The 17,131-nt window shown below is 41.5% G+C and overlaps 1 protein-coding gene across 4 annotated transcripts in view; it reads right to left on the reverse strand.

Moving 5' to 3' along the window:
• Positions 1-9,624, reverse strand: part of LOC115147227 (collagen alpha-1(XVII) chain) — a 29,134-nt gene extending 19,510 nt beyond the window's left edge. Inside the window, exons 1-13 of one of the 4 annotated variants that reach the window (XM_029689340.1) lie at positions 9,370-9,624; positions 7,214-7,275; positions 6,853-6,903; positions 4,367-4,729; positions 3,947-4,300; positions 3,650-3,697; positions 3,491-3,544; positions 3,250-3,300; positions 2,798-2,941; positions 2,386-2,529; positions 1,991-2,062; positions 486-560; positions 300-350 (exon numbers count right to left, since the gene is read on the reverse strand). In XM_029689340.1, the coding sequence (XP_029545200.1) occupies positions 300-350; positions 486-560; positions 1,991-2,062; positions 2,386-2,529; positions 2,798-2,941; positions 3,250-3,300; positions 3,491-3,544; positions 3,650-3,697; positions 3,947-4,300; positions 4,367-4,729; positions 6,853-6,903; positions 7,214-7,265 (1,459 nt within the window). In that variant the 5' untranslated portion in view covers positions 7,266-7,275; positions 9,370-9,624. Of the gene's footprint in view, positions 1-299; positions 351-485; positions 561-1,990; positions 2,063-2,385; positions 2,530-2,797; positions 2,942-3,249; positions 3,301-3,490; positions 3,545-3,649; positions 3,698-3,946; positions 4,730-6,852; positions 6,904-7,213; positions 7,276-9,369 lie in introns of all 4 variants that reach the window. The other 3 variants (XM_029689339.1, XM_029689342.1, XM_029689341.1) reach the window with 3 other exon arrangements.
• Positions 9,625-17,131: the final 7,507 nt, after the last annotated feature.

The following is a 17,131-nucleotide window of genomic DNA, read 5'->3' on the forward strand; positions in this document are numbered from 1 at the left end:
ACACGGTTATGGGGCTCAAAAAAAAGAAGACACTTGTACCATGTCAGATATGGAGTTGAAATGTATTACATTTTGAGTTTGCATCCCAATATTACAATTCATATACATCAAACAAGAGGAAAAATATTAATAACGTTCCACAAGAGGCAACTAGAGGGCGATTTGGTCATTTGACTGCAGGAAAGCTCTATACTTGTCTTCGTGCTGTAGCTGCTTGTACATATATACATCAAATCAAATGTTTTATGTCTATGGTTGCCTAATTGTTATCTATGCAAAACAAATCATTTTGGACTCACCTGTGGTTGTGGACACCCCTGTGCTTGTGACATTTTTCTGCACACCATAGACTGCCAAAAATAGAAAGACATGCAAGGTGAATTTAACATGATTTAAATACGGGTGAAATATAACTCCCACAATGAACATGGGCATTATTCTCTTGATCAAAAGGGATTTCTGAACACTCAACACTCCATTCATACCTGTTTGTGCGTTGACTCCATTAGCTGTTAGGATACCGCCAGTGGTGGTGGCCAGGTTATTCTGCATACCATGAACTAGAGTAGGACAAAGGACAGAAAATATTCAATACACTACTACTACTGAAAGTATCGGATTGGTGTCGACATGGGCTAGAGGGAGTTTCTATAGACCAGCAGGGATTGTCAAAAATTACAAAAAACTATAAAGATCAATGTATCAAGATTTTTTTATATATTTCATTAAAACACATGTATTTCGTATTTTACAATATAGAAATACGTTTGCAAGTAAACGGCCCAAACAGCAACAATATTCTCAGTAACGGTTACAGAAACATTTCACTTGCTATGACTGTGATATGTTGTTGTTTATCTACCTTAGTTGAATACACTGACTCTAAGTCACTCTAGAAAAGAGTGTCTGCAAAATGACCAACATGTAAATTATGTGAACATACTGGGTATTATTATTGGCCTTGTTCCGGGGTAGAGCTCATTAGAATAGTACTCAGCATGCTTTGCAATTGTACATTTTTACATTTACATTTATATTTAGTTAATTTAGCAGACGCTCTTATGACACCATAGTGCAATCAGACTTCTGATTCCAAGGCAGGGTGAAAGGGGGCCACAAAATTGTGAACCGATATAAAAAATGGCAGTGATGGGACAAGTACTCAATTGTCATGCTTGAGTAAAAGTAAAGATACCTTCATGGAAAATGACTCAAATAAAAGTGAAAGTCACCCAGTAAAATACTACTTGAGTAAAAATCTGTATTTGGTTTTAAATATACTTAAGTATCAAAGTAAATGGAATTGCTAAAATGTACTTAAGTATCAAAAGTAAAAATATAAATCATTTCAAATTCCTTATATTAAGCAAATCAGGCGCCACAATTTCATTTTTTTTCTTTTTATTGACAGATAGCCAGGGGCACACTCCAACACTCAGACATCATTTACAAACGAAGCATGTGTGTTTAGTGAGTCCGCCAGATCAGAGGCAGTAGGGATGACCAGGGATGATCTCTTGATAAGTGTTTTTGCTGTCAAAATGTAACGAGTACTTTTGGGTGTCAGGGAAATGTATGGAGTAAAAACTTCTTTATTTTCTTTTTACCAAAAATATTAAAAGTAAAATAAAGTACAGATACCCCAAAAAATGACTTAAGAGTACTTTAAAGTATTTTTACTTGAGTACTTTACACCACTGAAAAATGGTATAGAAAAGTATTTTGTATTTTAAAAATACAAATTACCGCTCTCGAAAGTATCTTATCACAAAATCCATTGGAGTGAAATTCAGCCCAGTGTAATACCAACGACTAAATCATTTAAATACATATTTCAAATACATGTAATACACATACTGCCCATCTCTGCATACCAGTCACTTACTTTCAAATCTGTGAAGGGAAGGGAACAAGTGAACACTTTGGGAGAAAGGAAAGATTATTGGGACGCACCGATAGAGAGACGATAGATGTTGAGGGAGATGTTTACCAGTATTAGAGGCAGAGAGTCCAGAGTTCATGAATGTAGAGCTGAGAGCCAGGTTGTTCTGAAGCCCTGTGGCTGTAGGAACATTGACAAACACCCACATCGATTGAGTCACACCCACAGTAACATATACAGTACTCACTGACAATGAGAAAATTAGGAGACATTTTCTTTTTTATACTTTCTTATGATTTTTATGTCGCACACAAATCTAGTTCATTTTAATGATGTCCTTTTTATCTCTTGGATTAAACCTGTTCAGTTATATAAATATCTTTGTTGATGGTGTGAAGGATTAATTTCAGATTACAATTTCTGTTGGCACTATTATCACTCCGTATCATGCCATTCTTGTTACAGTAATTGTGACTGTATATTTGGTGTTGTCTATTGCTGACCTGTGAGTGTGGTGGGTGAGTGTTGGAGGGTGGAGGTGGGGGACCGGTTGATAGCGTTGCTGTGGTAACCATAGCTTCCAGCAGTGGGGCCTGACCACACGTAGGAAGGCATTCCCGAGTCCAGGGTGGCACTGTCGTACTGGCCTGGGAGAGAGGGAAAGGGTTAACTGGTTTTATCTATGTTTATGTATGTGTATTTAACCTTTATTTAACCTTTATTTAACCAGGTGAGCCAGTTAAGAAAATATTCTGGCCATCTAATGCATCAGTGATTATTTATGTACTTTCTTACTTGTGTAATTACTACTTATGTACCTATTCATTTATTTCAGAGTGCATTTAAACATGTATTTATTACAGCATTTATTCATTTACCTAGTTTTATCATGATTATATTGGTGAGGGTGTGTACCTGACTGGGAGCTGTTTGGCCTGGTTCTGGTCTCTACGCTGGCCTTCCTGGGGATAGGGAGGGTGCTGGTGGGGGAGCGAGGGGGGCTGATGCTGCTGGAGCGACTTCCCTTCAGCAGCCGCTTCACATCATCCAGCTCCGTCCCTACACGCCACGGAGGAACAGACTCTGGTGTCATCTAACGTCACTTAGGAAATGTACAGTGTGCAGGCTTTACAAATGTTTTTTTAATTCTAAAGGCCGATTCTTATCAAACTGTATTCATCTTCCATATTCAGCTTATCTTCAAGCATCCACGTTCCATTTCCTTTATACGTTTTCTGACCGAGTCATATTGTCTCCCTATTTGTTGAAGTCAAACTAATATCATCTTGGTCCACGTGTATTTTCCAGGGCAGATCAGGTGAGTCATAGGTTAGTGATAAGAGCCCGCGTGATATTAGGCAACTCACATCTTTTGGCTGTGGGGGAGGCACTCTGCAGTCTGCATCTGATCTCACTCTCTGGAACAGGACACACAGAACAGAATAGAATAGAAAAGTATAGAATAGATTCGAATAGAGTAGTGTAGTGTAATCAGATGTGTTCTATTTTAATCAAATGCAGCCACTTAAAATTGCAAAAAAAAAGAACAAGTGCATTCTGCGGTAGTGTGTGGTCTGATTGATGGTGCTGTGCGCTAACAGCGAGTACCTCTGCTGTGGCTCCGCCCTCTGGTGTGTGTACTGGCAGCTGCACTTTCTGCAGCTGAAACAATCAATTATCAAAAATCAATTGTCATTTTCAAAATCCACTTTTATTAAACATAGGAATTAAAAACATTTTGAGGTCACATATAAGATTGGTAGTTACCATACTCTCTCCTTGTGTATTCCGGAGATGAATTTCCACTGGATCTTCCTGAATACACAGAAGAAAAACACCACTATTGATTACTTTTCCTTCTTCATGTCATAGCTGTACGTTTAGATTATGGTTGACGCAGCTTGTTGGCCATTAGCCAATCTGTGTTTCTCAATGAGTTCAAAGAACTTGCATGCATCCAACTGGTATTTATGACTTCACAACAGGTAATTACCACCTTCCCACTTGGTTATGAACGCAGCATATGAATAGGGTTAACCTTTGACCTTTGACCTTGTCACTGACCTTCGTAGCCCTTGGAGCGGGCGATCATGGTGGTGGTCATGCTCTTTCTCTCCATGGGGGGGGGGGAGTAGCTGACAGCAGAGGATGCAGACCCCTGTGCCCCGCCCCTCTTCACGCCCCCTGAACCCGCCCCCGCCAAGGAGCTGTAGTTGGACCTGGTAACCTTGGAAACGGTTACAGAGCCCAAGCCGCCGGCCGACATTTTGGCACTAGAAGAATCCCCTCCTCCTATTCCGGTACCAGAACTAGAGGCAAAACCAGAACTAGAACCAGAACTGGAACCAGTGACAAAACCGTGTCCTCCTCCTCCTGCTCCTGCTCCTTTGGAACTAGAGACAAAACCAGAACTGGAACCAGTGACAAAACCGCCTCCTCCTGCTCCTGCTCCTTTGGAACTAGAGACAAAACCAGAACTGGAACCACCAGAACTGGAACCAGTGAAAAAACTGGAACTGGAGCTAGACATAAGACCCCCTCCAGAAACAGAGAGGGAGCCGCTGGTCTTGCTCGCCCCGAACGATGCCCCCGAAGCCCCTGAAGACCGAATAGCCGCGCCAGAGGCCCCTGAAGCACCGGAGGATAAAGAGGGGGACTCTATAGTGGTAATGGTGGTTGATTTGCTGACGGATCCCCCTCCGTACCCAGACTTAGCTCCACCCACAGACCCGGCTGCAGCAGAGGAGGATACTAGCACTGAGCTACTGCCTCCTGTGATGGCTCTACTGGTAGACTCTCCTCCTCCAGTAGAGAGCAGCCCACTCCTCGAAGAGAGACCACCTGAGGCTAGAAGAGGAAAGGAGAAAAATAATGATTAGCACTTATACAGAGCTTAGAGAAAGTGACTTTTTCTTATACAGTAGCCTGACATATAACAATGTAGCCAGGGGGGTCATGCACCCCCAAAATCTGAGGGGGCACAAAGAACCTGAGGATGGCTGGGGGGTATGGAAGGGGACATTTTTCAAACGCTTGAAACAGTTTTTTCCTGAAATCTAGAGCCATTATCATTATGCTTAATTATATGTCAAAAATATGTATATTTTTCTGCATATCTAAGCATACCTCCTGACTGGTGTGTTTTTTTCTCTGCTAAAATATGGGTAAAAGATTGAAAGGAATGTGAGTCTTATTCAGTACATTTAGTTATTGCTTGCTTTTCTAAAGTCTACAAACTTTGCCAGCAGGCATGCCAGCTAAGATAGTTAGACATGCTAGCTACTCTACCTTGATTGATAGCCTGAAATTGCTTCATGGTAGCTAGTTACAAGGTTGGGAGATTGGGAACCTATCTGGGCTAGCTAAAGCCAACTTTATAAAATTGGTAAGTGGCTAGTAATATTACAGAGAATAAACAATCAACAAAAAAGTAGATATATATATATATACATATATTTATATAGGACAAATCTCTGGGGGCACTTGCCCCTGTGCCCTCTATGGGCATGACACCGCTGAATGTAGCTTAGCTGTCTATATATCTATTGAATCCTATAAGTAATGGATTATATATCAGTAACCATAGGAGTTCTATAGGAGCATCTAAGCTCTTTCGTTGGAAGAGTTTAGGCTGTGATTGACAGTACAAGAAAAACTGTCTATTACAGGATTCTGACTGCAGTCCAAATGAGCAGGTGTTAAAAAACTGTCACACTGTGCCAAAAAAAGAAAAATACCACAGATGTTTTCTTGGATATAGATTATTTTTTAAATCTAGAGTTTTTCCACTGCCGCTCTGTCTGAGCATGTCTTGAACATGTTATGGCATAGCTACTGCTGCTGCTACCACTGCTCTGAGAGATGACCTTCCTCTCCACAACTGAAACTCCACTAGAACTGCTGGAGGACAAGCTCTTCTGGTTGTAGATGACAGAGTTAGTTATTCCCTCTTGTGGAGAAATGAGGTACAGTCAGAGGCCAAGGCTGAGGACACGGGTCCTGTTCAGTGGTGGTTAAAGTACCCAAATGTCATACTCGAGTGAAAAGTAAAGATACCTTAATAGAAAATGACTCAAGTAAAAGTGAAAGTCACCCAGTAAAATACTACTTGAGTAAAAGTCTAAAAGTATTTGGTTTTAAATATACTTAAGTATCAAAAGTGAAAGTATAAATCATTTGAAATTCCTTTTATTAAGCAAGCCAGACAGAACCATTTTCTTGTTTTTAAAATGTACGGACAGCCAGGGACACACTCCAACACTCAGACATCATTTGCAAATGAAGTATGTGTGTTTAGTGATTCTGCCAGATCAAAGGCAGTAGGGATGACCAGGGATGTTCTCTTGATAAGGGTGTGAATTTAACCATTTTCCTGTCCTGCTAAGTATTCAAAATGTAACAAATACTTTTGGGTGTCAGGTAAAATGTATGGAGTAAAAAGTACATTATTTTCTTTAGGAAGGTAGTAAAGTAAAAGTAAAAGTTGTCAAAACTATAAATAGTAAAGTAAAGTACAAATAGCCCAAAAAACTACTTAAGTAGTACTTTCAAGTATTTTTACTTAAGTACTTTACACCACTGGTCCTGTTCGAATACTTTAGAAATACATCCTCCTTTTTTTCTCCTTTAGGTAACCACAGATCTATGAGTGATTGGATAGGTGTAAGCAAGGTTACCACCCATTTACTTCACCAATCTGCTATCCATTCAGATCTGTGATTACATCAAGGAAGGTAGGAAGGAAGGATGCATTTCTGAAGTATGTATCGAACAAGGCCCCAGACTGCTGAAAATTATCATGAACAATCTTCACTACCAATAATAATAGTATGAAAAACATTTTTTAAATGAATTATAGAAACTCAACGTTCGGATGGACAGAGGATAAATTCATATTTATGGTATATTATATTCACAGGTACATGTAGTGTGTATAAATGATGAAAACCTTCAGAAAGGACACAACTCACTTGGCGGCAGTGATGTCAACCGGGTTGTTGTGGTTACTGTTTCTTTGACGACTACAAAAAAAAAAGATATATTGACAATTCATAAATAGGTTTCATGGTAAAATGTATTCCTGGCCAATACACTTGTAATAATCTATTTGAAGAGTACCAGGTTCAGTATAATGGTACACTCCAATAATGTGTTGTGGCTGATAGGTGATATATATTTGGTCAATGAGAACGACTACAAAAAGACAAATCTGTATTTGTGTGTGTCATTCCAAACCTTCAGTCTGTATCAAAATCAAAACAAGCTTCAAAACAAGCTTCTTCTAACAAAGCCAAAAATGTATTTTCTCTAGAATATTCAATGACTTCTTACCCTTGCCACCGGCACCAGCATTTACAATCTTGGTTGTCGTTAGATTGTCCATCCCATGTTAACTGTTTCAAAACAGAACATGTATTTCTTTTTAAATCATTTATCACACTGGTGCATGCAGAAAAATCTAAGGGAGTTACTGTAAGGAAATATCAAACTAACTAACAGGACTTCAAACTATATAGATTTGTCAGAATTTGTATTTTTTATGGCATTTTTACAAAGTATTTCTCCATATTTGGCATTATGTACTACTAGTAATCTCTCGCCCTCTTTTTTAAATTTATCTCTCTCTCTCTCTGTTTCTCTCGCTGTCACGCTCACACTCTCTCTCTCTCTGCTATAAACATTCCAAAGTTCCCTGATTGAGAATGTGTTGTTGATTTAAGCGGAGACCCTAGCCTTGGACAAGCCAAGGTGTGCACTGTATATTGTCTTCACCCGCTAAATGAGAGCTCTATTTATAAGGAGCAGTGATTTACTGGCGGTGCCTATAGATTTTCCGGTGAAACTGAAAGGAACTCAGACTGAAATCAGATCTGGGTGATGAAATGATTTATAAGTTAAGTTCACTATACCACTGATACAAGATTTCAGTCATGGCCAAAGGCCATAATAACATAACATGACATAACATAGCATAACATAGCATAACATAACATAACATAACATGACTTAACATATGATCTGACACAACAGCATCTCTTGGGCGGGTCGTTTCAATAGCATTGACTGATGGATGTAGTGTGGACAGGTTCTACAGCAAAATGGTCAGCGTAAGGATTTAGCCTACACTAGGAAGGATGAAACTGTAAAAATGTACAAATACACTAGCCCCAAATGGATGCTAATGGATATAAATATTGGGAAAATACTGTATATATTATTCTAACGTAAGCTCATCTTCTTATTAAAGAACAAAAATGTAATCCTCTCTCTAACTTGTCAGTGTTATTTATTGTGGACGCTAACATGAACAAGGCCAGACCTGTGTGGATTCCTTATTGGCTGCCTCAATTATTCTCATCATTTTTTTTATTGAATACTTGAATCATTTGAACACATACTTGAATACTGAATTCTATGTGATATTATGATGTATTATAAATACTGAATAGGCTACTACTTGAATCACTTTCATTCAGAAATACATATAAACTATTGAATATGAAATATGACCACTTGTTAAGTAATTAATGCTTTATAGCTACCCCCACATGGTACACAAAGGTATCATGTTACATAGCAGATGACCTATGACCTCTAATTAGCATCACCAGGTCAGGAGGGCAGTCTATGTCTGCATCCAAAACGGCACCCTATTCCTATAGGCAATCCAGAGCCCTATGGACCCTGGTCAAAATGAGTGCACCATATACAGTATGTAGTGACTATTTACTCTAGGGTGTCAATTCAGACACTTAACACACAAATACCTGAGGCAAATAGGATTATCTATACAAATAGATACAGATCAAATCATCCTTATGTGGTGGTGATGACCGTCAAACATAGTTCAATTACTTGTTTTTTTGCCCTCAAGAACAGCAGAGAAAGACGTTGAGGTTGAGAGAAGGAAGTATCAGTTGCCATAGGCTGTGTGTACACGTATCTCACACCTGTGTATCACCCCTTCAGTTACAGGCTATTTGCAACACTCTCCCTTCCACAGCCACATATTGGTGACAGGAGACCTCTTACTGCTGCAGATGTATCCGTTTACCTCTTTGATGTATATGAATTAAACACTGGCATACTAAGCACTGAATCCATCACAGTCTTGACATGGTGCGATGTAATACTATACTACCTAATTGGCACATTGGATTTGGGATTGCAATTAAATGAGGAAATTATAATTAAGGGAAGGCATAATTACCGGAAGGCATAATTTGGCAACAATTAGGCATAATATCTCAAAGGGCTTAACTATGCAGACAGCAACACAATTATTCCAATCGGCTCTTGAATTTGGGGGGATGAACATGTGAATGTGATCCAAAACAATAAATCAGCATTCCTCCCCAAAATGTGTAATGAATGTGTTATTAGGTCTACACATGTGAGACATCAACAGGGGATAGATGAGTACTGCCTCTATTTGGATTGTAAAACAATTTGGATTGTAAAAAAAAATAAAAAATAATTATGCCTACCTCCGCTTTCCAAAGATGATCTTCCTCTCCTCTCTCCTCTATTTTCACAGAAAATGATTTGATAGCACCAGCGATCCTATGTGCTTCTGCAGTATCTCCAGGTGCGTTATGGATACGGTGAGCGGTGTTCATGCGCTGTATGTGCCTGGAACGTTTATGTATGAGTCTTTTCTCATTGCTTCTACTGTACCAACATGTTGGAACAAAACAGCTGGAATTGTGCTGGAACTTCAGCCGGTGACAGACACTGCGTTTGGAGAGGGGAGTGACGCCCAGGGAAAGGAAAAGTAGATGGGTGGATGAAATACTGTAAAGGATTTCATAAAATATGGATGGATTTGCATAATTATTTATATTTTTCTAAATAAGAGACATAGGCTATTCTAGTCCATTTGGGATATTTACATTTTCTATAGCAAGGAAGTAGCATATTACATTGCTGCATTTTGCACTGCATGGCCTATTATGCAGTTGAATTTGAACTTGAAGTTGAAAAAAGTGAAAAATACAATTAAAATATATCTGGATAATTCTGAACGTTAACATGGAGAGAGGAAAATAACGACATTATTTTAAATCTGGAAATGTAAAAAACATTACATAGTCTACTCATAGGTCCATGTGCAACGCCTAGGCTACTGTGATGGTGTTTTATTTTGAGTTGCGTGGGAATCATAAAGTAGCGTCAAATTCCACACTGTGTATCCAAATGGCCATTTTTTTATTTTATTTGGTTGGGCAGTGAATGGTACATAACTTCCTTGCTCATCATAAGGCTATCATGTAATCACACAAATGAACTAAAGAGAAAGCTTCTGAATATAAGACACAGGTGAGGGTGTATATTTGCACGGATGAGTTTGTTGGCATGCTTGAATCTAGGAGAGTCAGTGAGGCCTGTTGTTTAAGTGTATTACATTCACATGGTGTCAGACTCCCACCTGAACCAGGAATGCACTATGGCCTCTATTTATATCCAGTGTAGCTGAGAAAAACAATACATATTTCCACTGTTTTCCCTCCCCAAGCATCCGGATCTTACAGTGATTAGACAAAAAAGTATATTTAAAGGTAGTAGTGATTTGAGATTCTACAGTGAAATTATTTTAATACAACCATGTACACACCCACTTGTTTTTCTCCTAAAGTTTAGGCTGTTGTTATTGGCTGTGCATGAATTACTGACAAAAAGTCATTTGTCTTTCCCTAACTGTAAGAAAAACGTCTGAGAGCAAGACATTTATGTCAATACAGCCATTTCCATGATGTTTAAAACCTGTCACGGTTGTCGTAGGGTAAAGTGGACCAAGACGCAGCGGGGAAATGTGCACTCATCTTTTTATTTAAATCGGACAAAGAAGGTAAACCAAAATAAATACGTACACAAAAAAAACAACGACTAATAACAGGCCGGTAAGGCACAAAGCTATACCCAGCACAATCTCCCACAAATACTAAAACAAACACATACCTATTTATAGAACCCTCAGAGGCAACGAGAAAACACCTGCCTCCAATTGAGGGTTCAACCCCCAATAAACTAAACATAGAAATACAAATAACTAGAATGAACATAGAAATACATAAACATAGAACAGTGCCCAAAACCCGGAATACTAAATCAAACACCCTACAACTAACACAACCAGCCCGAACCACATAAAACAAATACCCCCTGCCACGTCCTGACCAAACTACAATAACAAATAACCCCTATTACTGGTCATGACGTGACAGTACCCCCCCCCCCCCCCCCCCCCCCAAAAGGTGCAGACCCCGGATGCACCTCACACAAATAAACAAAATAACCCAAAACAAAATAAATCCCCTAAACTAAAGGGAGGGAAGGGAGGGTGGCTGCCGTCAATGACGGCTCCTGTGCTACACCCCCCCTCCCCAACCAACCTATACTTGAGGTGGCTCAGGCTCAGGTCTACTTCCCCCACCCAACCTGTCCACCCCTGCTGAATGCTCAGGGCTGTAGAGTGTCTCTGGGAGCGCCGGACCGCAGGGCAGACTCACTCGGCTCCGGACCGCAGGGCAGACTCACTCGGCTCCGGACCGCAGGGCAGACTCACTCGGCTCCGGACCGCAGGGCAGACTCACTCGGCTCCGGACCGCAGGGCAGACTCACTCGGCTCCGGACCGCAGGGCAGACTCACTCGGCTCCGGACCGTAGGGCGACTCACTCGGCTCCGGACCGTAGGGCGACTCACTCGGTTCCGGACACTCTGGACGAGGCCCTGTTGCCGGAAGTTCTGGACGAGGGACGAGGCACTGTTGCCGGAAGTTCTGGACGAGGCACTGTTGCCGGAAATTCTGGACGAGGCACTGTTGCCGGAAGTTCTGGACGAGGCACTGTTGCCGGAAGTTCTGGACGAGGCACTGTCATCAGAAGCTCTGGACGAGGCACTGTCATCAGAAGCTCGGGACTGGGCTGACGCACTGGAAGCCTGGTGCATGGGGCTGGTAGTGTAGGTACCAGACTGGGGACACGCACCTCAGGGCTAGTGCGGGGAGCAGGAACAGGACGTACTGGACTGGGCTGATGCACTGGAAGCTTAGTGCGTGGGGCTGGTACTGGAGGTATCAGACTAGGGACACGCACCCCAAGGCTAGTGCGAGGAGCGGGAACAGGACGTACTGGACTGGGCTGATGCACTGGAAGCTTAGTGCATGGGGCTGGTACTGGAGGTATCAGACCAGGGACACACACACTAAGGCTAGTGCGAGGAGCGGGAACAAGACATACTGGACTGAGCTGACGCACTGGAAGCTTAGTGCGTGGGGCTGGTACTGGAGGTATCAGACTGGAGGCACGAACTTCAAGGCTAGTGCAAGGAGCGGGAACAGGACATCCTGGACTGGGCTGACGCACTGGAGGACTGGTGCGTGGTGCTGGTACTGGATATACCGGGCCGTGGAGACGCACTGGCGGTCTCGATCGCAGGACTGGTACCGCCCGTACTGGCTGGGTGCCCAATTCCCCCTGGCAAATGCGGGGCGCTGGCACTGCACACACCGGCCTGAAAACACTTGGCCTCTCCACAGTACGCAATAACCCGAAGCACGGGACCTGTCCAGTCAAAGGTTGCTCAACAAAAGCATGGGGATTTGGCTTGGGGCTTAATCCTTGCCCAGCCATACTACCCGTGTGCCCCCCCCAAAAAAATTATTGGGGCGGCCTCTCCACCTTTACCTGCTTCCCAGGCAGGCTGTCACAATGGTCCAGTAGTTGTTCCCACGTCCAGTCAATCCTTGCCTCTAATACCTCCAGCGACCAGGATGCCATTACCTCCCGAGCGCGCTGTTTTCTCCACTCCAGGTGCTGCTCCCGACAGTCCACCCGTTGCTCTTTCCTCCGCTGCTTGGTCGGTGGGAGATTCTGTCACGGTTGTCGTAGGGTAAAGTGGACCAAGACGCAGCGGGGAAATGTGCACTTATCTTCTTTTTATTTAAATCGGACAAAGAAGGTAAACCAAAATAAACACACACACACACACACACACACACAAATACACAAATACACAAATACACAAATAACAGGCCGGTAAGGCACAGAGCTATGCACAGGGCTATACACAGCACAATTTCTCACAAATACTAAAACAAACACATACCTATTTATAGAACCCTCAATCAGAGGCAACGGGAAAACACCTGCCTCCAATTGAGGGTTCAACCCCCAATAAACTAAACATAGAAATACAAATAACTAGACTGAACATAGAAATACATAAACATAGAACAGTGCCCAAAACCCGGAATACTAAATCAAACACCCTACAACTAACACAACCAGCCCAAACCACATAAAACAAATACCCCCTGCCACGTCCTGACCAAACTACAATAACAAATAACCCCTTTACTGGTCAGGACGTGACAAAACCGCTAAAGCTGTCTGACTCCGACCCTGTTTCTGCAACCCACTTATCTCTCAAGTTGTTCAATTCCCAGAAGACTCATTTGTTCGATTCTCAGAAGACTAATTTGTTGTTTAGCAGAGTATTTCTAAGAATTGTGTAAGATTTTGTACTTTTGATGGAGTTGAAATCGCTCAACAAGACAGTGTCGTTGTCTGAACAAGTCTGAGTGAGACATCCTGAGTGAAATGGGTTGTCAAATTCTTTAGTGACAGATAAGCGTCCATTTTGATCATTCAACACTCATGGAGTTCTCTGGACTATAAAAATATATACAGTAGCCTCAAATGATTTGTTTCCTTTTTTCTACATTCTTTGCAATCCTATCTAGGCCTATATGTTATTCCTCTTAATTGACTCTAACAACAAAAACTGGTTGGTAGGTTGGTGTAACGATGTACGCTGAGAGTCGGGAAGCAAGTTCAGGGAGTGAATACATTTAGTAAATAAACGAACATGCACAAAACAAGAAACACAAACAGCGCACTGACATGAAACAGACACAGAAACAATAACGCCTGGGGAAGGGAGACATAAATAGGGCAGGTAATCAAAGAGGTGATGGAGTCCGGGTGAGTGTCAACAAGAGCTGGTGCGCCTGACGATGGTGACAGGTGTGTGTAATCATCAGCAGTCTGGTGACCTGGAGGCCAGAGAGGGAGTATACGTGACAGTTGGATGGCTGGCAGAGTTGTTTTGACCTGTTAGCCTGGTTGGGCTAAACTGAGCTGTCACTTCAGCAACCGTAATATGAAGATTTACTATGTCTTAACTTATAGCCCAGGCCTAGCGTGAAATTAGTGATGGTATTAAAAATCCCAAACTCTTAACCTAAAGGCAAAGAAAAATCAGACAGGCATGTTCGAGTCTAGGCAGGCATGGACTGTGGATTTCAACCCACTCCTCGCTGCTATTACATTATAGAGAGAGGATAAAGAGTGTCTATGTCTTTTTCTGTTGGGTAACCTAACTGTTACACCCACTCCCATGTTTAAAACTAGTATTCAACTACATAGCTATACTATACTATACTATTATCCTTCTATGCACATAGAATATACATCCCAAATGGCAGACTATTCCCTACAGTGCACTACTTTTGACCAGGGTTGTGGTCACGGGTAGTGCACTATAATGGGAATAGGGTGCCATTTGGGATGTATATTCTATGTGCATAGAAGGATAATAGTATAGTATAGTATAGCTATGTAGTTGAATACTATTTTTAAACATGGGAGTGGGTGTAACGGTTAGGTTACCCAACAGAAAAAGACATATAGAACATGAATTCTGAGACATGCCACAACGTTTTCAACCATCTCCCATCATCTCTCTGGCAGTCGTAATTAGTTGTTAAGAAAACTACTGAGGTGCTAAGCAGGCGACAGTTATGAGCCCTCTCCAAATCTGGAGGCTGCTAAGGTTGCGTGAAGTATGGTGCCAAGGTGCGAACATCGCTCAGCGGTATTACTTTGGCTGGCAAAGGTGATCTTCAAACACTGCATTTCCAGCCAGGAAAAAGACATTGCTTTGGGTAATCTTATGAATTCCATGGCAATAGTCAAATAATGCCTAATGGTGTTGATTTAGTGCATATGCCAGTGTGTAAAGATATTCCTTCACAAACAAACAGTGGGTTGTCGCCTATGAATCACATATGACTCTGTCTCTTGGCATAGACAAGACATAAACTATGTTCACCTGGCTGCTTCTGAAGACATGTGGTTGTAAACAATGTTTGGGAAAAGCCTGAGAGATAATACATATTGTACCTTCATGTTGCGTGTATCTTTTGAATAGCATGCAGCTTTGTGCCAGGTCCTCATCATACTTGTAGTCCTTGTTTTTTTTAAACAAACAGTAGAATATAATAGTTAGTCCTCCGAGAAGGAAATTATTTTCACAAAACATTTTTCATGTACTTTGTGGTTCAATCCAAGCTATTCAGCACGTAACTGACTGTGTGTATGAAGGTAACGTCAGTGTCAGGCGGTGGTTAACTGGTGCAGTGAATCAGGCGCAGGAGAGCAGAAATTAGTGTACAAGGTATTTAATTCCACGACAGCACCAGTATACAGACAATACTCAAAGTGCGGAGAAATACCAGTAACTCGAAAATAACGGGCGTAAATAACCCGGCAACATAACCAGCCGACAATTACCGCCAAGAACAAATCAATAAACACGCACACTAACATGTGGGAAACAGAGGGTTAAATAATGAACATGTAATTGGGGAATAGAAACCAGGTATGTAGAAAACAAAGACAAAACAAATGGAAAATGAAAAGTGGATCGGCGATGGCTAAAAGACCGGTGACGTTGACCGCCGAACGCCGCCCGAACAAGGAGAGGGACCGACTTCGGCGGAAGTCGTGACAGTAAGGGATTAGATATTCTGATGACTTCTTTGATGAATCACGGATTTTATTAGCGTCGAATACTATATGCCTTAGGATTGCCTTAGTAGGACTGCTATGAATCTCCTCCCACAATGCGCTATGGTTAGTCATTTTGCCTCTGGGTGATGTTGAAACTAGGTCCCACTGAACACCTGTCCTGTGCAGTGCCCTAAGTCATATAGCATTAATTTGGCTATATCTTTTTTTATATTCTTTATACGAAGCGTCTTTTATCATTTACAAGATAAATATGTGTTTTCAGATTAGGCCTATAGGCTTCTTCTAAACATTTCAAAGTAATGCAGCATTGTGAAGTTCCTTCTCTGTTATGTGGTTGTATGGGTCAAGCCTTATAGAAGTGGACTACAGACTGAAGCAACGCTTTGTCTTAGTCCGTTTTTGTTCTGCAGTGCCTCAAGATAAGACTGACTGGTTGAGTCACACCTTGTAACAAATTGGGTACAAGATCCTAAAAACCACAATGCACCACAGACAGGATTTACAGTTGTGTCAGTGAGCAGAAGCAGGCAGCTTTCCTGTGAGATCCCCTAGTATCTTACCGTGTAGTCATTGTGACATTAGCCTAAATGTTGCAACCTCCACAGACACACAGCCATGCAAGGGTGAACCTTATAGCATGCCCCTTAGGAGCAGATAGGCATATCTCTACTAACCAAACTACACTGAGTGTACAAAACATTAGGAACACCTTCCTAACACTGAGTGGCACCCCCTTTTCCCTCAGAACAGCCTACATTTGTCGGAGCGTGGACTCTACAAGATGTCGAAAGTGTTCCACATGAATGCTGGCCCATATTGACTCCAATGCTTCCCACAGTTGTGTCAAGTTGGCTTGATGTCCTTTGGGTGGTGGACCATTCTTCATACACACAGGAAACTGATGAGAGTGATCATAGCTTTCACCTCGATTCACCTGGTTAGTCTATGTCATGGAAAGAGCAGGTGTTCCTAATGTTTTGTACACTCAGTGTATACAGTACCAGTCAAAAGTTTGGACACAGTTGCTCACTCAAGGGTTTTTCTATATTTTTACTATTTTCTACATTGTAGAATAATAGTGAATACATCATAACTATGAAATAATACATATGGAATAGTGTAGTAACCAAAAAAGTGTTAAACAAATCAAAATATATTTTATATTTGAGATTCTTCAAAGTAGCCACCCTTTGCCTTGATGACAGCTTTGCACACTTTTGGCATTCTCTCAACCAGCTTCATGAGGGAGTCACCTGGAATGCATTTCAATTAACAGGTGTGCCTTGTTAAAAGTTAATTTGTGGAATTTCTTTCCTTAATGCATTTGAGCCAATCAGTAGGGGTGGTATACAGAAGATAGCCCTATTTGATAAAAGACCAAGTCCATATTATGGTAAGAACAGATCAAATAAGCAAAGAGAAATGACAGTCCAT

The sequence above is a fragment of the Salmo trutta genome, chromosome 14 (genome assembly GCF_901001165.1).
Source record: "Salmo trutta chromosome 14, fSalTru1.1, whole genome shotgun sequence".
NCBI lineage: Eukaryota > Metazoa > Chordata > Actinopteri > Salmoniformes > Salmonidae > Salmo > Salmo trutta.